Source organism: Colossoma macropomum, unplaced genomic scaffold (assembly GCF_904425465.1).
Source record: "Colossoma macropomum unplaced genomic scaffold, Colossoma_macropomum, whole genome shotgun sequence".
Lineage (NCBI taxonomy): Eukaryota > Metazoa > Chordata > Actinopteri > Characiformes > Serrasalmidae > Colossoma > Colossoma macropomum.
In genome coordinates, this window is record NW_023494795.1 from 35,128,699 (window position 1) to 35,152,360 (window position 23,662).

The 23,662-nt window shown below is 39.2% G+C and overlaps 1 protein-coding gene across 1 annotated transcript in view; it reads right to left on the reverse strand.

Annotated features, from left to right (window-relative positions):
* stxbp5a (syntaxin binding protein 5a (tomosyn)) overlaps positions 1 to 23,662 on the reverse strand; it is a 122,099-nt gene that overhangs the window by 70,000 nt on the left and 28,437 nt on the right. The window contains exons 3-4 of the mRNA XM_036582305.1: positions 10,685 to 10,766; positions 4,617 to 4,717 (exon numbers count right to left, since the gene is read on the reverse strand). Of these exons, the coding sequence (XP_036438198.1) occupies positions 4,617 to 4,717; positions 10,685 to 10,766 (183 nt within the window). The remainder of the gene's footprint in view (positions 1 to 4,616; positions 4,718 to 10,684; positions 10,767 to 23,662) is intronic.

A 23,662-nucleotide genomic window follows, 5' to 3' on the forward strand; every position in this document is an offset into this window, starting at 1 on the left:
TCAGAATTTAAGTGCATACGTTCATAAGTGCAAGAACAGACAACAGAGAGCTAAAATCATGATGATACTCACGACTCTCTAACATACGGTAATTCAAAAAAAAATAAATTAATCGAAATTCATTCATGTTTCATCAAAACAAAGAGGTTTAAAATAAACAAAACCTGTTTATAAAATCCTGTTTGCAAAACAGACCTAACAGAAACCAACTGCTTGACCTGTGCAGTGACACATAAATGAACTGTGGTTTATGTGTGTGAGTGTAGGGGCTGCTGTAGAACCAAAGTAACGTATCATGTGATGTAATTTTTTGTGCTACCCTAATAGCCTGCATTTCAGAGTACAAACAGAAAGAATGATCAACATTCTATGAGATTCATCTCACTGAAGGTTCGGCCCTAAACTTGGAGCTGAGAATCAATGTTCTATTCAGGTGACACTTAACGGTCACCACAAGGGAGAGTCATGCATAACAAACATACACACACATACATACATACATACACACACACACACACACACACACACACACACACACACACACACAATCAGTCCCACCACACCATACACCACAAGTAGGTTTTTTGTAAACTTCTTTAATACAATTGTAATCATATATTGGCAATTAATTATATAATTACATAATGATTTACATTCACATTCAATTCACATTCTGTATAGAGTGGTTTAAGTATGGTCTTATGATATTTTTCTTGTTTGTTTGAACAACAGAAAATAAAAAAACATTTATAGGATGTTTTGTCTTCCGTAAGTGAGAATGAATTCATGTAAAAAATTCAGTTTCGAAGGTTCATCTACTCTTGTCTTCCTCATCTGTCTTAGAGGTTTTTTGTCGAGACACATCTGTCTGATTGCACAAGGCAGTGGATTCAACATCTAAAATTAGCAGTGAGTGTTTTTAAGCAGTTCTCACGGATCCTCCCTCAATATCTAGGTGTTACTTCAGACTCTACTGCAGTGGTAAGCACTTGAATGTGCACTCTAGTGTGCGTTTCAGCAGACAGGTGGGCCAAAGGCAGTTTTAGCAACTCCTTCCTCCCTCTTAGTCTGCCCTGGTCACCCTGACAACCTCCGACAGCTTCCTGTCAGACTGTCAACACGTGAGGTGGCTGGAGCGTCCTGAGAGGAACTTCATCACGCTGTTCTTTTTTTGGGAACCAACTTCTGTCAGAGACTGGAAATGACTACAGGGATATTCCTTGTGAGCACTACATAATTAAATGAATTTAAAACAAGCTTCCCCTTATACTAAATGTATGTGATGAGCTACGATATGCCTGTAAAGGTAACGTAGCTAATAATGGAAGCCACAGCCCCACTGACCAGCATTGTGCAAACCACTGGCCTAAATCATCATATATTTATTTCAAGCCATGTCAAATTAATATAAAATAGGCTTGACTGTGTGGTTGTTTATGTGATATTTTAGGATACTGATGATATTGATAATAACTCATACTTTTTTTTATTCATGTAACCATTTTAAGAATTACAAAAACCAGTTATTGCCTTTTTTACTTTCAAGAAAACATATAAATACAGTATGAAGCGCCTGAACAGAGCATGCCTGATTCTGGATCAGCACCCTAAATGGTCATTAGAGTCTTAAGTTTCATTGGTTTGCTATCCACTGATGTGATTTTACAGTGATTTGTTTTCTTTTGTACTATATTTATAGGTTTCGCAAATAACAGAAAAATGCCGCAGACTAAAAGAGCCATGTGTTGCATTTCTAACATGCTTATTTAAAGGTCTGTTTCCTGGACACATATTTTAGTCTTGGACTGAATCAGACTGTCAGTGTAGAACCTCCAGGCTTAATCTGCGTCCAGTTTACTGACCCTCACAGTCTGCTCTTTAATGACTGCTCCACTCTGATTGGATAATCCCTCAGAGACTTTGTGTACTCTTTTCAGGTTCACATGCTCGGTTCTCTCGCTGTCTCCTCGGGCGCCGAGAAACTTGTGGAGACGCACGGTAAATGTCATATACACACACACACACACACACACACACACACACACACACACACACACACAAACCAACACACACAGGCACACATACACACGCATGTTAGGACGTGGGGATGTGGCAGGAACTTGTTCACCCCTAAAAGCTGCTGTTGGCGAGCTGTCGCCCTCGTCAGTACACAGGCCGCTGATGGAAAGTGAAGGGTCGGCTCCTCTCAAATTAGGATCAACAGCTGCACACCATTGGTTGAGACATTTAACTCCTTCGTATAATGATCCTGTGGCTGCATGTTTGATAAATGTTTTCATCTTGAATCCTCACAAAATGTACAGTATCTAAACTTAGACATATTACGTCTTCTTACCTTTAGTAAAAATATGTTACATATTCATTTTGTTAAAGTAACATCCGCCTAGCACTTTCGTGTAATTAGTTGGCCATGGTTATGTACCTGATTTATATCAGATTAACTTGTGTGTGTGTGTGTGTGTGTGTGTGTGTGTGTGTGTGTGTGTGTGTGTGTAGCGTTAGTCTCACAAAGGCACTATAAATACTTGACACCCCCAAAAATACATATTCATAAGTTCAGATCTCCAGACAAGTAATACGTAATAAGTACAGTTTTCTATGTTAAGGCAGTGACACTGTAATTATAGCAGGTGGAGCATATGAGCGGTGCGGAGTGGGAGTGGAGGGGTGTGGCATAACATTGTGATGTCTGTTAGCCATCGTCCATTCGCATAACCCTTTAACATGTGTATATACATTTTTTTTCAGGTGCACTGTCATGCTGTAAGTCTCCAGTTCAACCATACACCACGTTCCAATGGATTCAGATCCGCTGACTGGGAAGGCCACTGAAGAACACTGAACTCATTATCATGTATATGAAACCAGCTTGAGATAACTTTTGCTTTGTGACATAGTGCATTATCATGCTGGAGGTAGCCATTAGAAGATAGGTAAACTGTGGCAATGAAGGGATGCAGCAACAGTACTCAAATAAGATGTGGCATTCAAGAGATGACTGACTGGTATTAAAGTGTGCCAAGAAAACATTCCCCACACATTTACACCACCTCCACCAGCCTGGACTGTGGACCCAAGGGAGGTTGGGTTCATGGATTCATGTTGTTGCCAGCAAATTCTGATCTTAAAAATGATGGTTCCTCAAGCATTCTCTAGTAAAGAAAACTGTTCTATATAGAACCATGAACACTCAAAGAATGTTTTGCATGATTAAAGGGTTCTTTGCATCATGGAAGGGTTCTTCAGATTGATGAAGAATGTGTTGAATACGGCTCTAAATAGTACAAAAAAAGGTTCTTCCATTATTACAAGCTTGACATCATAACAATACAAGAACCCTTTTTGGTGCTATATAGAACCATTTTCAAAAAGGTTCTTTAGATTGATGGAAAATGTGAAGACTGTGCTATAGATGGTTCTATACAGAGCCTTTTTAAAGGGAGTTCTATATAGTACCCAAAAGGGTTCTTCTATTGTTACAAGAATGACGTAACAATAGAGGAACCGTTTTGGTGCTATTTTGAACCGTTTTCAAAAGGTTCCATATAGAAACATCTACAGCACATTCTCCATCAATCTGAAGAACCCTTATAGGTGGGGCTGTGTGCTTCAGCAGAATTCGAGATTCATCAGACCAGGCTATATTCTTCTAGTCTTCAGCTGTCCAGTTTTGATGGGCCTGTGCCCACTGCAGTCTCAGCTGTTTGTTCTTGGCTGACAGAAGTGGAACCTGATGTGGTCTTCTGATTTTGTAGCTCATCCACCTCAAGGTTCAACGTGTTGTGCATTCTGAAATGCTTTTCTGCTTAACACCACTGTACAAAGTGATTATCTGAGTTACAGTTTTTCATTTTCCATTTACCTTTCTCATGAACAAGGTGTTTCCATCCACAGAAACTCCACTCACTGTTTTTCTTTACTGTACCATTCTGAGAAATACTAAAACCAGCCCGTCTGGCACCAATAATCATGCCATGGCCAAAATCACTGAGATCACATTTTCCCTCATTCTGATGGTTGATGTGAACATTACCTCAAGATGCTGGCCTGTATCTGCATGATTTTATACACTGCATTGCCGTACACTGGTGTTCCTAATAAAGTGCTCAGTGAGTGTGTATATGTATGTATGTGTATGTGTATATGTAAATGCTTGTGTATGTGTTTATGTGTCTGTGTACGCTCACTGAGCACTTTATTAGGAGCATCTATACAAATAGAAATAATAAAAATATGCAAAAAAATATTTGCATTGTTTAAGTGAGTTACTGTTCTGTAGTTCAGCTGGTGAGCATGTGTCTAGTGAACTGGTATATGTGTAGTGATTTTTCCACCTGGGCCTCATGCACAGGGTAAACAAACAGGTGCGTGTGGGGCTGTGCAGCAGAACAAGCTGAGATATATGGGGGCTCAGGTGTGAGAACTCGCTCTCTCACTTACAAACACACATCCCACTCAGACGGTGATCACACATGGCCCTGTACCATCTGACCCTTTGTGTCTGGAGTGAACAGAAGGCAGCACCAGCTCTACATTTAGCACGTCACCAGGGTGTAGCTATCTAGTCACAAAGCCCAAAACTACAGCTGCCTCACCTCTCCCTGTTGAACTTGAGCGAGTGCAGCACGGCCGGTCTCTTCTGACGCAGGTTCCATAGGTGAATGCTATCGTCGGCTAGAGCACTCACTAGCGCCCCCTGTGGAGCAAAGAGAGAGAGTCATAGAGAAAGAGAGTAAATTACCATTAAAAAACAGCCTTAGACTTTCTTGAAAGAAAGAATTGATTAAATCAATAATTCAAATATATCAGTGGGTATACACAAAAACATCTTTAGGAGTCGGTATGCAGAAACAGCTCAGTAGAAATAGGTCATTATTGTCAACGATGTATGATACACTGTTATTTAAATAAATGGACAAAACTAAAGACAAAATTTAAACTGCCAGTATTGTTTCAGCTTTGCGATGGACTTTTGTCCACGGTGTAAATCTGATCACTCGAACACGTAATCTTGATATCAGTGAATAATGTCATCCACTACAGCACTCACTAGCACCCTCTGTGGAACTGCCAGATAGAGCGAGACAGAGGGAAAACGGCCATCACCACAAAGCAGCCTTTAACTTCTTCTCAAACACATACCTGAACCCAAAAGTGCCACACTGAGGAGGCTGCAGCTCCATAAGTAGCCTCCTCATTATAATGAGTTTCTGTCGGGTTCGAAAATTCTAGAAGTAGTCGTGGGTGGTGGAAGTATGTGTGTGTGAGAGTGAAAGAATTGGAGTGAGAAAGAGAGACATGAAGGAAGGGGAGCATGAGTGTGCGTGGGTGAGAGACAGAGAGACAGAGAGAGAGAGAGAGAGAGAGAGAGAGAGAGAGAGAGAGAGAGACAGAGAGAGAGAGAGAGAGAGAGAGAGAGAGAGAGAGAGAGAGAAAGACAGAGACAGAGACAGATATAGAGATACAGAGAGAGACAGAGAGAGAGAAAGACAGAGGAGGTAAAGACTTGGGGGCGAAGAGAATGAAAGAGTGGGGAGCAGAATGCAAGGCTGAACTATTCCTTTTTTCTCCCTTGGCATTGCTATATACCAACCAAACAAATGCAAAGACAGAGAGAGGCATAGAGAAACAGAGGGAGAGAGGGAGCCTTTCTCATGGTAACAGGAGCTGAATTTAAAGCAGATCAAGACGTTTTCTCCCAGGTGATGATGATTCACAGGCTATGTGTGTGTTTGTATGTTTGTGCATGTGTGTGTGTGTGTGTGTGGTGGAGACAGAGGCGGTGAGAGACCTCATGCCTTCTCCTGTAGGCTCTACTTTGTGTGCTGAGTCACACACACATACATACAGGCACACAAACCTATGTACAAGAAGGGAGGTATCCTAACATAAATGCATACTTGGTAACAATCATGTTTTTTTCACTGCATGAAAATTAGACAAACTATATAATAAATGACTTATGAGCCTTAGTGCAACATTAGTGCAACATTTTTTCACGACTAAGAGCCCTTCTGTTCTCATACAGATTTTCCCCCACTCAGCCACAGTCCAGTGTTCCCCATTTAGCCCATTACTGTGCTATAACTCCACCTACAGAAAGAGGGCGAAGCTAGCCATCAGTTATCTTTTTTAGTGTTACCCTATACTATACCACAGAGCATGTAACAGGAGGATCATCTGCTTAACACTGGCTATGTAACTTGTCAGTTACATAGTTCAAAATCCTGGCTGTTTCAGATCATGATTTTTATTATTTTAATAGATATGCAGGGGGTAATTGCTAAAGCTGATTTAGGAATCTGGAAACCTCTCTGGTGAAAATGTTTAACTGCATGCAACATGTGGAAGGACCTTTTGTAACGGATGTGCTTCAGACCCCTTCGCCGAGTGGATGAATCTGATCGTGAGAGTGCTAAAAGAGTATTCAAAGAGATGTAATTATAATTACTTATAAGCAATTATACAGACTTATGCCAGGCATCATTCCAATTTAATCTTTGTGAAATACATTTCCCTATCTAATGCGATAAACCACAGTGATAGATAATTTCTAAACAGTCACACAATCTCAGTTCTACCCATTTTCACAATCACCTAAGAACATATTCCTCCTGCTTTTTCATTATGTTGTAACTTTGTTGCTAAATTTGTTTATGTCTCAACCTTTAAATAGTCCTTATTATTTGCTGTTATTTATCCTGTTAATTACAAAGTATTTCCACAGTATCATGCCCCACAGTTATCTAGCTGGGCCTGCATAGCCAGATAAAGTTGTCAATTAAAGTAGGCCTATACCATGTAAATGAGTTACATACTATACCATGTCAACTGCCATTGAACACTTGGTTCTGAAGAGCTGCACAGTGATAAAGCAATTCACAAGTTTTCTGGATAAACTGTTCTGTCTCTACTACGTCTCTTAAAACAGCAGGCAGCTGGGTGGATCATTGTTTTGAACAGTTCATTTTACCAGTTTAAATACTTTAGTATGCCTTTCAGACAGGGAAGAGTCCATTCTAATCTAAGAAAATATTTAGATATAATTTGATGCCAAAACTGACAAACAGGGAATACTAAAACAGCCAAGTACATTAATTGACTTAATTAAGCCACCAAGACAGAAAGAGATAATAGCTTTTTCAAGTCTGAGAATTCTATATAATACAGACTAAAATAAAAAAATCCAAAAAAAGAAACAAACAAAAAACAGCTGATTTAGTAAAAAAAAAAAAAAAATCACTATCAGTGCACGCATCTTTCCTGAGTTGAAGTGAACATGTTAAAGCCCTGTCACACCAAGCCGATTTTCGGACATCAGGCGTCGTCAGGCCATTGGTGAGCGTTGGGGGCCAACCTTCACCCATATTTTGTTTAGTTTGTCCCACACCATTGATCTAGCTGCTTTTTGTCAGCTGTGTTTTGGCCGACAGAGCATGTTGAATTGGCAATCTCAAGAAGACACACATCGAAATAGCCTGATTTTTCAACATGAGTGCAAGTACCAAGTTTTATCATTACTGATGGGCATTCTGACTGCTTTTTTTGACTGAGCTGTATCATCTTCTCAATGAGGAAATACTGTTATGAATAAACACAGACACACATGGTGCTGTGATGATACACTTATGTTAAATAAAGCATTTCATTTACATTTTTTGCTTTTGATCACGTAATTATACCAACCACGCATGTTGTTTCACTGTTTAAAGTATGCACATTCGCTTTTAAGTAGCATTTTTACTCACACAGTGTCAAGCTAACTGTGCTTCACTTTCATACACTAGGTTTGAAGCTTTTAAGACATTCAAACAATTTATTATTTAATTTGTTTGTTGCACTTAATAGTTTGACAGACTGCCAGTTCTTGCTATAGAGAGGCACACAAAATGTGTGCATGTTGGCCATCAGCTGTAGTCTTTGCAGTGTGTTCACAGAAGACGAGAGACCTCAGTTGGTGCTAATTCTTCCTCATCTGCTTGGTATGTCTGACAGGCTTGTGATATCGAGTGCGACATACCATTGTCTGATCATACCCCCTATCCATCACTGTTTGATGATACTATCGTTGGGAAGATGCAGTGTGGAGGCAAGTGGCTAAAAAAAAAAAAGCTTTCTCTAACCACCAGCACACTATCTGAGCACATATGTAGTGAGTGTAGAAAAATATTGGTTTGCTGCATGCTTTCTAGTCAGAAAGTTTGCTTTCTGTCAGAAGCAAGCTCTGTTCTTGTTATAGTTTGGCTGTTCTTGCTCTAGGTTTAGTAAATTGCAAGCTTACATCCTATGAATCTTCTTGTTAAAAGAATAAAACAGCTAAATCTTAACCATGTGAAGTATCCTAAAGTCTACTGTTACTGTAGCTATGTATTGTTTAATAACTGATGTAATCATAACGTAAAAATCTTTTAAGCCCTCATTTATGTTTTGTGAGGGAAACCATTCCATGCATGGACGGCTGCTGGGCAGCTCCATCAAATTAACAGGCACAAAAATGAGTTGGAAAAATCTACCTTGCCCTGCTAGAGAATGTTCTAAACATATCAAGACTGATTCAGGCATGGTCTAATGTTACACATTAAAAGAAACTATACTGACTCTGTAGATACCTAACATTTACAGACATCTCTGTTCTTATACAGCCCCAACTATACATAGGTCCAGAGTTCAGCACTGCATTGTCAGAAACAGCACTGTAGCTGGTTGAGACACTCGGGAAGCTCTGATTTCTTGTAAAGTGCTGTGTCACCACTGATAATAAAGAAAAAAAAGTCTACCCTACTGTGTTTTTGGACACTGTTGTGTTGTTGGTTTGATTTTGCTCAGTAACATTTTTCAGTAATATGCTCCATCTTCACCAACTAGTGGTTGATTTGGACCTTTAAATAAAGAGACAAGATCACAACTTTGCTTCTTTGCAGTGTGCTGTTCTATGCTGTCTGTGCTATAGGTCTAAGTGTGTGTGTGTGTGTGTGTGTGTGTGTGTGTGTGTGTGTGTGAGAGAGAGAAAGAGAGAAATCTACCCATTCAATCGCACAAAAACGGATATAGGCCCTTGTATCATCTGTTATGATAATGATATAAATAACCTGAGATCTTGAGAAAACAACTGAAAATCACTCGTTATCACAGAAAAACAGTTGAAAAAAAACACGCTAATTCATGGCCCTTTAGGGCTTCCATATTTAATGACTGATGTGGGACTGAGAAACAGGGAGGAGATGGGGCAGTTTTGGGGACTGCAAAACTTCATCACAGGAACAGAAGGTAAGGATGTTAGACTGGAAAAAGGTGGGGTTTCAGGCACCCCCCCCCCCAAACACCAGTTATTACATAACTACATTTAGTATGGCATGCAAACCAAGAAATTTCACTAGCTGGCAGCCATAATGACTGCAAAAGGCTGACCTGCTAATTTGGTCAACTCAATTTGGGTATTTAGCTAGAAAAGACAATTACCTTTCTCAGCCATTTCAGCTTTCTTAGTGATTTTATCAACAGTTGTAGGTTAACACTGACTCACCACTGGTCAAATTACAGATTTTTCAAGCTTTGAAATGAAATGAAGTAAACAAAACAACTCCAGCAAACTCTTAAAAATATTTTTTTTTTTCTGAAAATGTTAATGCACTGTTACTTTATATTTCATTAACTTAAAAAACATTATAATGAAATAATAATTGTGGCATGTGCAAAAGATTGGACAACTTTTTAAGTCAAACTCATAAATCAGGAAACCCCCCATTTGCTTCCAGAATTAGCTGATATTCAGTGGAATTCATTCTTCCGTCTACCTATGCAACGCAAGCAAAACATAACAGATCCTCCCACTATACTTAAAGTTGGCAAGGTGTTTTTTTTCCATCAAATGCTGCTTCTTTTTTTCTCCAAACATAACTCTGGTGATTGTAGCCAAAGAGTTCCATTTTTACTTCATCAGTCCACAGCACTTCTTTCCGCAAAATTCCTCTGGCTTATCTAGATGTTGTTTTGCATAATCCAAACATAGTTATAGGTAAGGTTTCCTTCTGATCACTCTTCTATGCAGATCATGACTGCGCTAAACATACCTGCAGGTCCTTTGCTGTCATATGGGGGTTTTGCTTTACCTTTCTGGCCAGCATACACTATTACCATTGTATTTTTTATTGTTTACATTAATCAAATATAAAGTAACTGTGCATTAACACGGGCAGAAAATAATTATTCTTTCAACATAGAAAATCAAACTAATATGACATGAAGCGTCAATTTTTTTAATTGTTTGACCTTTAAAAGATAGATATTATGTATCATAAATTGCAAAGTTATCATGTATTGCAATATTTCATTTTACAATATTCCCCCACCCTATGTATCAGACACTAAGAAGTACAAACCTCTTAGAGTAAGTGGTCCCTGTAGGCCCCTTTGAAGGGAAGACTCATGGGAGAAATGGGTGCTGTTAGCTCCCTACATAGACACCCTCCAGGGGCACTCGGGATCACAAGTGGGTTCTTGACAACAAAGGCCGTGAGCGGACAGATCATCTGAGCCTCTTGTGGGCTCACCCAAGATAATTTAAGCCGTCTCTCAGAGTTCAGGGACATGGACAGTCGGTATGGAGGAGAGAGAGTGACAGAGAGAGGAAGCAAGGGACTAAACGAACGATGAATGCGCTCACCTCGTTGATAAGGAATTGTAACTGGATGACGGCTGCTCCGCTCTCATGCTGACAGTAACATTCCACACCGGGTCGACCAAATCTGTGGGGGGTGAGTAAAGGAATAAACTATTTCAGGGTGTGAAAGGGGCATGAGAACCCCTGAGAGAGAGAGAGAGAGAGAGAGAGAGAGAGAGAGAGAGAGAGAGAGAGAGAGAGAGAGAGAAAGTGCGATCACAATAAGACAGTAATTCTCTGTAATAGAAGCATGTCAAAGTGGATAAGTGTGAAGCAGAAAGCATTTTCAGGCATTTGTCAGTCATCCTTTAGGACTACTGGACCACCCACCAGCTAATTACTGCAGCCAGTCTCTCTTTGGCTATTGGCAGCGAAACCCTCTCAGTGACAGTCAAGCTCCACTCCAGGGACTGAGACTAGAAATAGAAACAGCGTCCATCCTGTCCATGACACTGAGACTTGAACTGGTTCTTGTTCTTTGAGAAAGTTTTGTTCCATGCTGTAGGTTATATTTGAACATGAAAGAAAACTTGTACCCAAACAATTAGAATTGTGCAAACTGCATGCTTAAATCAACACACTTGGCTAAATCTCGAGTTCAGTAATCTCACAATGGACAGAAGTACAGACATAATTCAGCATTCACGATTGCCACTTTTACTGTTTCTAGCAACGCAACATACATTATTCTACGGATGTAAAGGGACTACTGGTTGAAACATCATCAAATCGTACTCATTGAACAGCTACAGAGTAAGGAAATGTTAGATGCTTATATTTGACCTACACTGCTGTGCATTTATTTAATTTCTTGTCCAAACAGCCATTAAGTACAAATTATGATTTTTCCAGGAGATATTTCTGAGAAGATTAGATAATATAATCCATTTTCATAAGGAAGGGGAAAGTCAAAGGGGGAAAAAGCTTCCAAAACTGGAAAAATTATAGACAGATATAGAGAATATATATCTGAACAATCATGCAAGACCTGGTAGACCACTAAAACCATCAGAGAAAATCAAGCTCCACGCTTGCTTGAGTTCTTAAAAATTACTAATGCTCTTACATTTCTCAAGAAGCTGAGAACCTACCGAGAAACAGAAATAGACAAAAAACAACAACATTTGTTAGTCAAACAAAGAAACTGCTGGTTTTCTTCAACTAGCCAACCCAGAGCCCACAGCATAATTTAATGTATGGGGGATTACTTGAAGCAGAAAATGCAACCAACTTCTGAGACTGAGCTTTGGAGCTGTGGAAAAAACATCCCTGCAGGTTTCTTTGAAAAACTGAAAGCAAGTCTCCTGACAAGAATGAAAGCTGTAATAAAGGTAAAGGGTGTCTACACTAAAATTAATATTATACTTAGTGTCAGAGGTGTCTGTGTAGGGTTTCCTGACAAGAATAACTTATATTTACTGTCCATTTGAAATAATTAAATAAATGCAGGATAGTCTCTGACTTTTGCACTGTACTATACGTTAAGGAGTAAGCTCAGAAAGTGCATAACCAAATGATCAACTTGTTCTGACAAACACAGTGGGAGCAAGCTGCCCCGAATCTTCCAGATTCACTGAACGAAACAGGACCAAATTACTGAATCTCTTGTTGAGTGTTAAATAAGACTGGGCCGTCTCCAGACCATGGTGTTCTGTAGCTCCCGTGAAGGGAATACTTAAGGTAACCACAGTTCATCATTACAGTTTAATTATTTCAGTCCATTTAGTAAGGAAGGAGATAAAAATGGAACCAGTTAATGGCTGACGGTCATCATCTTCCACAGAAATATAATCAACATGACTTATGGGACTCTAAACACAGAGAAGCAATAGAGATCGAGGTATATGTAAACACAGTTAAGCCCTACAAAGAACTGTAGCATGCATTTGAGGACATTCAATAACCAGCCTGAAAAGCTACAAAGAGCAGCATTTGTAATCATAGCGCAAATCATAATGAATTCTCATAATATATTGCAATGGCTGCAAAGTTTGTTTGCAGGCCCCTGACTATACTGCAGAAGCCCAGCGCTAATCTAATGATAAGCTCCCCTGGAGATCACTTAGCCACACACTCAGTATTTCCATATTTCCGTAGCAGTGGAGAGGAGCAAGGGAGAGAGAGCATGAGAGAGAGAGAGAGAGAGAGAGAGGAGGGGTCAGTGTGGAAAGCTAAAAAAGCAAAGTGGAAAGTAAATGGTTAGAAATGGTCAGCAAGAGAGAGAGAAGCAAAGAACAACAAAAAAGAGGTGAAGTATCTTGTCCTTATTCAGCCTATGTGAGTGAATACTGAGAGCTTGTGCTTCCAAGAGAGAGTTCAGACGTGGATGGAAAAGTGCTTGTCTGCAGTTTCTCAGGAGCAAAAGGGAAAGAGCAAAGGGCAGAAAGCATATCGGAGGGTGAAGTGACACCATTTCTCATGATTGGTGGGACTGAAGACGGAGAGAATCAAGTCAGGACGAAATCAGGCTTTCGTTCTACAGTGACCATAGAAAACGCACCAAAAACCAAACAGCACTGCATTTAAGATGTGACTACAGAGCACACACAGCTAACAGATATCCACACAGCCATCACAGACAAACACATATCCACTTCTCAGTTGATGGGTAATCCACTCATAATTTTCTACTGCATAAAAATGATTCAGATATCAGTACTGGATAAATGCAACTGCACCACAACTCTCCAAAACACCAGTTTACAATAGGATGTCCTTGAAGTTTAACCTTGAGCAAGCAGTCTCGCACAGTGGCGCATCCCATTCATACTCCAGCATTCTGGACAGGGGACATTACAGAAGAGGCGTGACCAGGCAGAGCTAAAATCTGAACACATTCTGAGGTTTCACACACCAGCACACACATGCATATACACTAATGTGAATGCATTAAACTACCTGATCCCCACTGTGTCATGGACAAACAAAACAGGGTCTACATGCCAATGTTGCACAAAGGGGGCTAACAAAAGCAAAAGCAGAAAAAGAGTAAAAAGAAAAAAATGTTCTTGTAAAAAGAAAATACTAAAAAAAATGCAAAAAGAAAATATGATTACATTTGAACTGGCCTATAACTCCATGTCCATACTTCTAATAAAAGAGCAATGTACTAATTATGATTTAAATCAATACTTAAAGAACAGCTCTGCTAACCCAAGCCACAAGTCACATGTGCTCAGATCTGAAGTCCAGCTTAGGGATGGACTGGTAAATGGACATCTCACACAATTACAGGACAAAAAAAAATACATTAACTGAATTTTTTGTAAGAGCACAATGACAGTAAAGGTATTCTACTCTATAATTTTACAATTCAGTGATACTATAATTATTGCATTCTATTCTAGGGAATAGAATACCATTCAGTGACAACATTTGTATTCTATGTTAGTCTTGTAGATTTCAGTGATAATATTGGTATTCTATTCTTTTCTAGAATTCAGTGACAACAGGGATGCATGAATATCGGCCCGATACCAGGCTCATTTTCTTGTACTCATAAAAAAAGCACTGATGCTAAAAATCCAATAGCACCTGAAGTTTCTCAGCGTGTTTGCTCAATACTCGGTGCACATCATGTTATTTTGAATGAAACAGTTTTATTGGAAATTGTCCACAGACAGAGTAATCTGTAGGGGCTGCGATTCACGTAGTATATCAGTCACATGGAGCATTTCCGTACAGTGTGAGCATATAAATCGTAGGCTTTGTCCTTACGTAAGTGCCTATTCAAATGTCAATATGAGTCAACAAATAACAATACTGTCTGACTTCAATATTCAACTACAGTTTAACCAGCCAATCAGAAGATTTCAACTCCACAAATGAGCTCCTTCGTTGCATTAACATTGGACATGAGCCCCGCTATCACTGTGTTACAGAGACTGTTGTTGAAGGAGACAGACGAGGAGCATGAGAACAAAACTATGAAATATACTTTACTTACTACTGTACAGAAGCCACTTATTTCCACTGCAACGCTACTCATAGCTAGCTAATGCACATAATTTAAAACCAGATTGATTTTAATGATTTAATTGTTAAGGTAAATGCACTCATTCACACTAACAACTGATTAATTCTAAGTATGTAATTCATTATGGTATCGGACTCGGTATCGAGTACTAAAAATAATGTACATAAATAATACACATAATGTACTTGTACTCTGTAAAATGGTATTGATGCATCCCTAAGTAATAAAATAAGTACTCTACTTTATTCTATCCTTGGAGAATTCAGTAACATGTAACAAGTATGTATTCTTTCCTGTTCTATAATTCTAAAATTGTATTTTATTCTTTTCTTGTGCAAATCAGTGATAATACAGGTATTCTCCCCACCTTATTCCTACGCCCCATGACGCTATGAGTGACTTGGACAGAATTTCTGATGAAGCGTAAACAGACAACAGGCATGTTCGACTTTACATGTACTGTGCATTCCGATTTGTTTTTCATGTCCATGTCACGACAATATACACCATAATAACCTCACAGGAGTGAACCAGCTGTAGCTGCTCACCACCCAAGCTGTGCATGCTGAGAGACGTCTTGATGACAACAAACTGTGTTGAATACAGTACACAGCCTATTAAAATGTGCAGTGATTGTGGTTATTTTCACATTAAAATTCAAAGTATATTCCTCAAAGAACTGTAATATCTGATATACAAACACCATGAGAGCTGGCGGCTCACATGGTGCGCTGCTGGTAAAACTGTTCAGCTCCTTCTCCAACTGCAACTGGCTACTCTCTCTGACTGCGAAAGCTCAGATCAGCTCATCTTCAATAAGCCCAATGTGTTAAATGCTAACAACATTCTAACATACAAACAAATTCAAATATATAATCATAATAATAAATAATAATAAATAATCTTATTCCTATAATCTCTATTGTTAGGATGCTTGAATGCTTTTGTGCTGATGTTTGCAATCAATTTATCAACAGAAACCTGATCGTGCGTGAGAGAAACCCTTTAGTCAGAAGATTATATTTATAGCCTACACAAGTAATGGTAACAAAGTCATTTTATTCCATATTTTAAATTTAAATTTTGTTTAAACTGCCAGATACAGACATAAAAACCTAAAGCAAAGGCGTTACATATCAATGTTTAATGGGTACGGATTTCAACAATAACAATTAGGCTTTTCAAGCAGTGATTATAAAAGCCACATTCATAAGTCCTTAAAAGCACTGCACTTTCTTGAGAGGTTTATAATGCTTCTCTTCTTGACATACTTCAGCCTCACTCAGCTGTAGCTACACCCTGCACATTGTTAAAAAAGGCCTCAGAGACATTTAATGGGACACAAAATGATCACTTTACCTGTAAGCACATATACCTTGACTTAGCCAAGTTAGTGATCTACACTTCTCTTCCTCAACTGGATAATCTCAAAATACAGTGGTCATGAAAAATATTATGGATTCTATTATATAAACCTAGAATTCAGAGACAATGCAGGTATTGTGCTGCGAGTATTCCGACATCAAGTTCATTCAGCAGTGTTGTGGCTGTTTGTAATGAGATTAATCGATCCAGCAATGGCAGTAAAACACTTTCTTTTTTTGAATCATGTTTTTTAAACCTCATTTTTAAAGGGTATTAACTGATATATTTGAGTGTATTGACTGGATTTTATTTGATTTGTTGCTGTAGTGATAACAAATGAAAGTGAAAATCGAAATGGCTGAGATTTCCTGCAATACAAGTATTGTATTGCATTCTATAACCATTTGCCAAAAGCAGAACAAGGTGCAAGAGCTTACTGTTGAGGCCACAAAATCAGACACTGAGGCTGCTGGGATGTATTGAGCTGTTCTGTGTTTCTTTGCTGAGATGTCTGACCAGAGCTGGAGCTTGACGATGCCTGCTTCTCACCCTCTCCCTGTCAAAACGTCCCTGCCTCCAATAATGGACAGATTGTCCAGAGCGAAGAGAAGAAAGATTGTGAGAGCAAGAGAGAAACAAAGGAATAAAGATCAAAGGCGGGAAGGGACAAAGGCAAAACTGGGCCATCTCCTTCGCCTGTCACGTAAGATGAAAGTTTGAAGAGTGGTATGAAGTGTGGTAAAGATGTACAACTTAGTTTTGGTGACTCTCTCTCTCTTTCTCTCTCTCTTCCTGTCTCAGCACCTATGATCCAGCAGGCTTGTCCTAGTACGTCTGAGACTCCAAGATGAATCGCACAGTCATTAAAACCCAATAAGCCCACACCAAGCTCTCAGACATACATTTAAGAAACAGTCTTATGTTTTTACAAGCGGCTATAAACAGCGTGAAAATGTCTCGACCTCCATTATGGGAAAGGAAAAGGTGCAGCAAATGCATTAACTGTGCTGCACGGTTGGTGAGACTTAAGCTAGGTCCTTCTACAATTCAGTGTGCCTCAGTATAAGGAGTGAAGGGACTGTGTTTGTGTGCATGTCAGTATGTTCGTACATATATGTATGCGTCACACTCCTAAAGTCACAGCTGCATCAGAAACATTAGATTTCAATAATACAAGGGCCAAATAAAAGCATGTGACATAAAGAGAATGAAAAGATGAGTCAAAGTGAGAGTAGGAGAAAGAGAAAGCAGCCTAAGGGTTGACTATAGTGACAATTATTTTAGTCTGACGTCAGGCGTGTCCAGTCATATATCACCCTGCCAGAGGAAAAGCAAAATGCATAGACACAGACACATACATATATACATAGTGAGCTGAGCTGTCATAGGCAGTGTTACCATATAGAGCTGCAGCGATGCCATTATTTCTCATACTTAGGTGTGTATGTATTTCTGTACATACTTTCTCACGCTCTCCCACACACAATCACACCTATGCGCCAGCATACATGCTCTTGGGAATGATTAATTTGTCTAATTCGCTCTCTAAATAAATAAACTCTAGAGACACCTTTGATTTATTAGGGGGGCAAACAATTACAGCTGCATGCAGTGTGGCTGTCGCTGCAATAAACCGCCTTCACCTTGAGTACGCTTCAGCGCACACACTTCCAAACCAGCCACTCTGCAAATACAGTCAGCACGCAGCGTGTTTCACTAAAGCTTACAGTACAGGAGATTCATCAGCAAAAGCCAAATCAGGGCACTATGAAATTGGATCTTAGGCTACACATAACCAGATCCATTCCCATAAAGCCTTCCCTCAATTTCCACAGTAGACATGTCTGTCAACACTGCTTTGTGTCTGCCTTATTGTTGTAATAGGCAATGGTGTATGTACCTGCAGAATTAAAGGTACAATAAGTAGTAGTGTCAGATGATGAACGCAAGAATATAGAAAAGGTCTGTGGTGGTACCAGAGCCCCCTTACTGGGGTAACCGTGTAGGAAGTATCTTTTTTTTTACTTCCACAAAGGTTATTTTAAATAAAGAGCAATAATATAAACAATGGCAATAACAACAGTAACAACAAAAACACTTTTCAACACTTCTCAATGCTTGTCAACACTTCTTACACTCTTACACTTCTCTGACGCCATTTCGGCTGATGCCGTTGGAAATGGCCTGTTTTGCCTGATGTACGAGAGCTGAGACCTGAAGCTGTTTTGTCTGAGGTCTGAAACTTAACAATGGGGTCTTAGGATTTCCTAAAACGTATGGTGTACCATACAGGTGGCTTTTTTCAACCAGCCCAGTTCAACAACCTAATGTCTAGAACAATCTCATCCATGTTACGTACAATAAATGTGATATGAATTTAGCATTTCATCACCCAATATGTTCAATTATGTTCAAATGTGGAAATACTCGGGTCTTGATATAGCTTGCACATGGTAAATCAATAAATGAACAACGTGTTTTTGGTGGCGGTGAATTAGTTTTTATGGTTACTGTGGGCTGTTGCCACGGTAACTCTGTCAATGAGCACAGGCCTAACAGAATATTACACCCTGTATGTACCTCTCCTCAATGGCTTTTAAAAAGTATGCTTTTTAAGCCAAAACCTTTCATTTCTCTAGAACTGTGGAGGTCATGCCAAACATCTCTGAATTACTTTGTTTATATCACCAATTGAATTATTCCAAAATCAATGGAATCAAAGGATTCCCTTTTAAATACAGTGTGATGGTGAATAGCAAGTCTAACAATAACACTAACTTTCTCACAAATTCTTTCAAAAAAAAAAAAAATCTTAATTTAAGACATAGCTGAACTATGGGTCATACATAAAAATACACAGCATTGTTTGACGTGGCTTCCTTCAGCTCTATGGCTGACACCTCATTCTCACCCACCTACAGCCTAGTGTGGATGCTGTCATCAGCCCTCACTCCTGAGATCCAGAGATCAGCCTATAAGGTGAGATGCTGAGGCTTCTCTGTGTTGTGGCATCATGCTAGAGAGACAAGAAAGTCTATAGATCCTTGTACACCATTAAAATCCTGTCCCCCATCCCCTTCCACCACCACTCTGCAAGCTGGGCGTGATTGGATCCTGGAGAGGCTCCAGGACTAGCTGCAGTGGAGAGTATTAATGACCCTGCATCTCACTATCTGAGTCTAAATTTAGCCCAAACCATTCACCACACAGCCATCAAGAGATGGGGGAGGCCTAACACAGCAGAGATAATAAAAAGATATATATACTGTTAAAAAAGCTGTGAACAAAAAAGAGAATGAGAAAGGCAGAGAGGCAGAGGAAAACAAAGAATCAGCAGATTTTCCAATAGCCAGAAGCTAGAGGAGAAAATGGCCAGCACAGATTAAGGCCACGATTGTGCTTAGCTATATTCCCTTAAGGGACCGTTTGAACCCAACCTCATGACAAGAAAATGTCATATCTTGTTAATTCCAAAAGTCACAAAGAACAAATCAGTTATGACAAATGCAAAGCGTTGCACAGCTCTATCCTAGTATATGGACTCAGGTTAAAAAATCCACAGCTAAAGCTACAGCATCAAAATCGAAGAACCATTTTCTTGCATCATGCACAGGCTGTCAGTGTTACCTCATTTCATGCCTGAGGAACACTCATATGCTAAAAGGCTAAAGGGATGCTGGCATGCACTTCGCTAGCTGCTTCTCAGCAGAGCCTGACAACATACATAGGCTATACAGTTCTTTATCCTCTCACACTGAGTAAAATCTTAAATGCCTCTTATTGAATCTCTCAGATCAAATGTACCCAGTGTTTATATCAAATAGAAAGGGAGCGAGAAACAATCAATAGGAGTGAGTGAGCGAGAGAAAGAGGGCGGACACAGCAAGCGAAATGGGATATGTTGCAGCCCATGGGGTAGAGAGAGCGAGAGCACAGTAAACTGTTATGAATAGTATATCAATAATAGCATTTAAACACACGGTCACGGAAGGCATATAGAACTGTGCTGTTGGGCTACTGAGATTTGTTCAGTAATAACTATTAACCTAATCCATTAGAGATGTTCTCTGTGTTTCTCTTCAGTGTTCAAATTCATGGTGTAGCTTATGCAGTGATTTGCTGGCACAATACTACTTTTTCTTTTCCAATACAGATACTGGAATCTTGAATATCAGTCAATACTGATACCGATGCAATATTTCTCCTTTAAAAACTACTATACTTCAGCTGTTTTTTACTGACGCACATCTATAAGTAGGTTTTCATGGTCAAATTACCCAAACACTTTACGTCCTCACAGAAAGCAACACACAGCTAACAACATGACATCATGCAATGTGAGTGTGGTATTTGAGGCTAGATTTATTAGAGGATCAGATTCTTTTTTCCCATCAATATCTGATCTAGCATTTTCTGCTCATATCAGCCTGATACCAATACCCATTGATAAGCCATGAATAATGGGACTTTGCTAAGCTACTGAGCTTATTTAATACTGATAAATAGATATGCAGTACTGTCAAAGGAAAATAAAGGAAAACACATGAGTTTACAAAACCAGAATTAATAAAAATTATTAATAGGTATAGAGAAAATGTGACTCCCAACAACTATGCAAGACCTGGTATACTACCAAAACTGTTACCATTGGATAATCAGCACTTACATTTTTCTTTTTTGAGTGAGAGGAGAAAAATCAAGCCCAAATTTTGCTTCAGATTTGAGAAAATCCACAGGTTTTTCTGTCCACCCTTCCACTGTGAGAAAACAACACAGCGCTATGGGTCTGAAAGGATGTGTAACTCATTATTGAGAAAAAGAGCAAAAAAATGTGCAAATCAAACAAAAGAGCTGCTGGTGTTCTCAGAACAATGGACTGACCACCCCAGAGTCCAGACCTCAACATCAATTAAAGTGTCTGTGATTACATGGATTGTGAGAAGCAGAAAATGCAACCAACTGCAAGCTGTAAAAATGCAAACTTAATAAATTGCACTTAAGGGCTGTTTTGACTTTTAATAAACGAAGGGTGGTCTCTGAATTTGCACTGTAGTGTAGAACCTATAAACAGTGTTGGTTAGAAGGCAGTTTTCTCCAACTAAATGAAGATAAAACTGAAGTGATCCTCTTTGGTTCTCCCAGGTATACCAATATTTTAATGAATAATCTTGGTGGACTGTTGCAGAATGTGAAACCACAGGTAAAAAACCTTGGGGTAATATTTGACCCTGACCTCAAGTTCGATAAACAAGTTAACTCTGTTGTCAGAAGTTCCTTCTACCAACTTAGGTCAGTCGCCAAAATTAAATCTTTCCTGTCACCCCAAGATCTGGAGAAGGTTACACATGTTCTCATTTCATCTCGCTTAGACTACTGCAACAGCCTGTATATGCGTGTTCGTAAGTCCTCATTAGCTCATTTACAGTTAATCCAAAATGCAGCAGCTCGCCTTCCCACAGGCACGAAAAAAGAGGGACCACATCACTCCTGTCTTGGCATCCCTACATTGGCTTCCTGTATACTACAGGATCCAATTCAAAGTTCTTTTATTTGTTTTTAAGTCACTAAATGGGTCTGTGTTGCTTTATGTAGATCTGTTCCAACCCCATTCCTTCTCCAGGTCCTTGAGGTCATCAGGTCAGTTGAAACTCAAAGGGGACCGGGCCTTTGCTGTTGCGGCGCTGAGACTGTGGAACAGTCTGCCTCTGGACATTAGGTCTGCACCCTCTACTGATGCGTTTAAGTCTAGATTAAAAACCTATTTATATCGGTTAGCCTTTGATTCTGTGAATTGATTTTACTGGAACTTGTTTAGTTATATACCTTATGTTGTTTTATTTTTTTTTATTTTCTAAACATATCCCCTTTGTACAGCACTTTGGGTTTAAATGAGCTTTATTAATAAATACTTACTTACTTACTTACTTACTTACAGTCTGTGATGAAAGCATCGTGTAGGACGTTGGTTTAAAAATAGCCCCTACACTAGCAAACAATATGGACTACATTACCCATTATTCTTTGGTAAATGGTAACAAAACCTTGCGTTCATATACATCGAGCCATTCAGTCAATTTTTCCTAGAGCATGTGGTTATGAAATACATATTCATGAGTTGCAGACTCTCTTTTGAACTTAATGTAAAGAGGAGTGGGAAGAGGATTATGTGTGGAGAAGAAATAGGAAAAGAGGGAGGGGGAGGAGAGCCAGAAAACATGTATAGATAGAGGGTGAGGAGAGAGAGAGAGAGAGAGAGAGAGAGAGAGAGAGAGAGAGAGAGAGAGAGAGAGAGAGATCCAGTGTAACACTAACCGAATCGAACGGCATTTTTCCCTATCTAATGAATAATGGATGTGGCTAACTGGGAGCCAGCATATGCATTTAGCTGTGTTAATATTTTACACCCTCCACAAGCTGGAGAATGGCCATTATTAGCCAGGCCTTATCAGCCTGAGAGGCTTTTTGTGACCAAAGTCATCATCCGAACACTTTACCACCAATTACAATACCACCAATCCTCCAAGCACACAGGCTTGCACACACACACACATATCCATGCACACACTAGGCTTGTGAGATTGTATGCAACATAACATCGGCCGATCACGTCTCTTAGGCACTGTCGATCGACAATAGTATTGTGGGGGGCACGCAGGCAAATAACAACTGCTTTTCAACATCTGAGCACACAGGAGAAATGTGCTACAAAAATTGCCTGAGAAGCTGCTACTAATCTATAGACTGAGGAGCCACTCAGATTTGCACCACCTTTCTCTAGCAACCCATTTCAGCATAGCCAGTGGCAACACCACAGAGAACACATGCTTGTATTTCTAGTCAGAAACTTGCTAACTTGCAAAGCTAACTTTGTTCTAACTTTATTTTGTATGGTTTGGTAAAATCACACATTTTCAGCCAATAAATTGTTTCTTGTTAATAAAATGGCTAGAGCTTACTGTGTTAAAGTAGCTTTACTGTTAATGTAGCCTACTGCTGTTACTATGACTGGGATATTGAAAATTTTCTTTTAGTTCATAACAACATAGATTTTTTATTTACTATACAAAAGCACCAGTGAACCTAGACGTGTCTTCTGAGTTTTTACATGTGATGTTGAGAATGGTTAAATAGTGGTAAATGTGGTAGAAATATATTTTCCTTTGAGGACTATTTTGCCCTATAACGTACCTCTCCACCATAAATGTATTTTTAAAAATGGGTTTAAGGACAAAATCTTTTCACAAATCTATCTCAGGTATTGAGCAATGTATTTGTTACAGTTTCGTGTATTAATGTTGCAGTAGCTTTTAGGGGCATTAAATGCTTAAGATGTTTGGTTCCTACCGCGACCACTGTGAATAATTTTGACTCTGTAAGTTCCTATAGAACAAAGCATTTCATATCAAACCATTCTGACTGATTATATTCACATCTTAACTATGTAACTGTGCACATACTTTGAAAAATCTGTGAAAATCCCCTACAGGCTACTGTTACTGTTATTAGGCCAGGATATAAGAAATTTTCTTTTAGTTTATAACAACTTGAATGTAACCACAATATCAGTCTCTTAAGCCAACATTCATGTTTGACAAGGAAAGATGTTTAATGCATGGAAGGCTTTATCTGTTTAGCAAGCA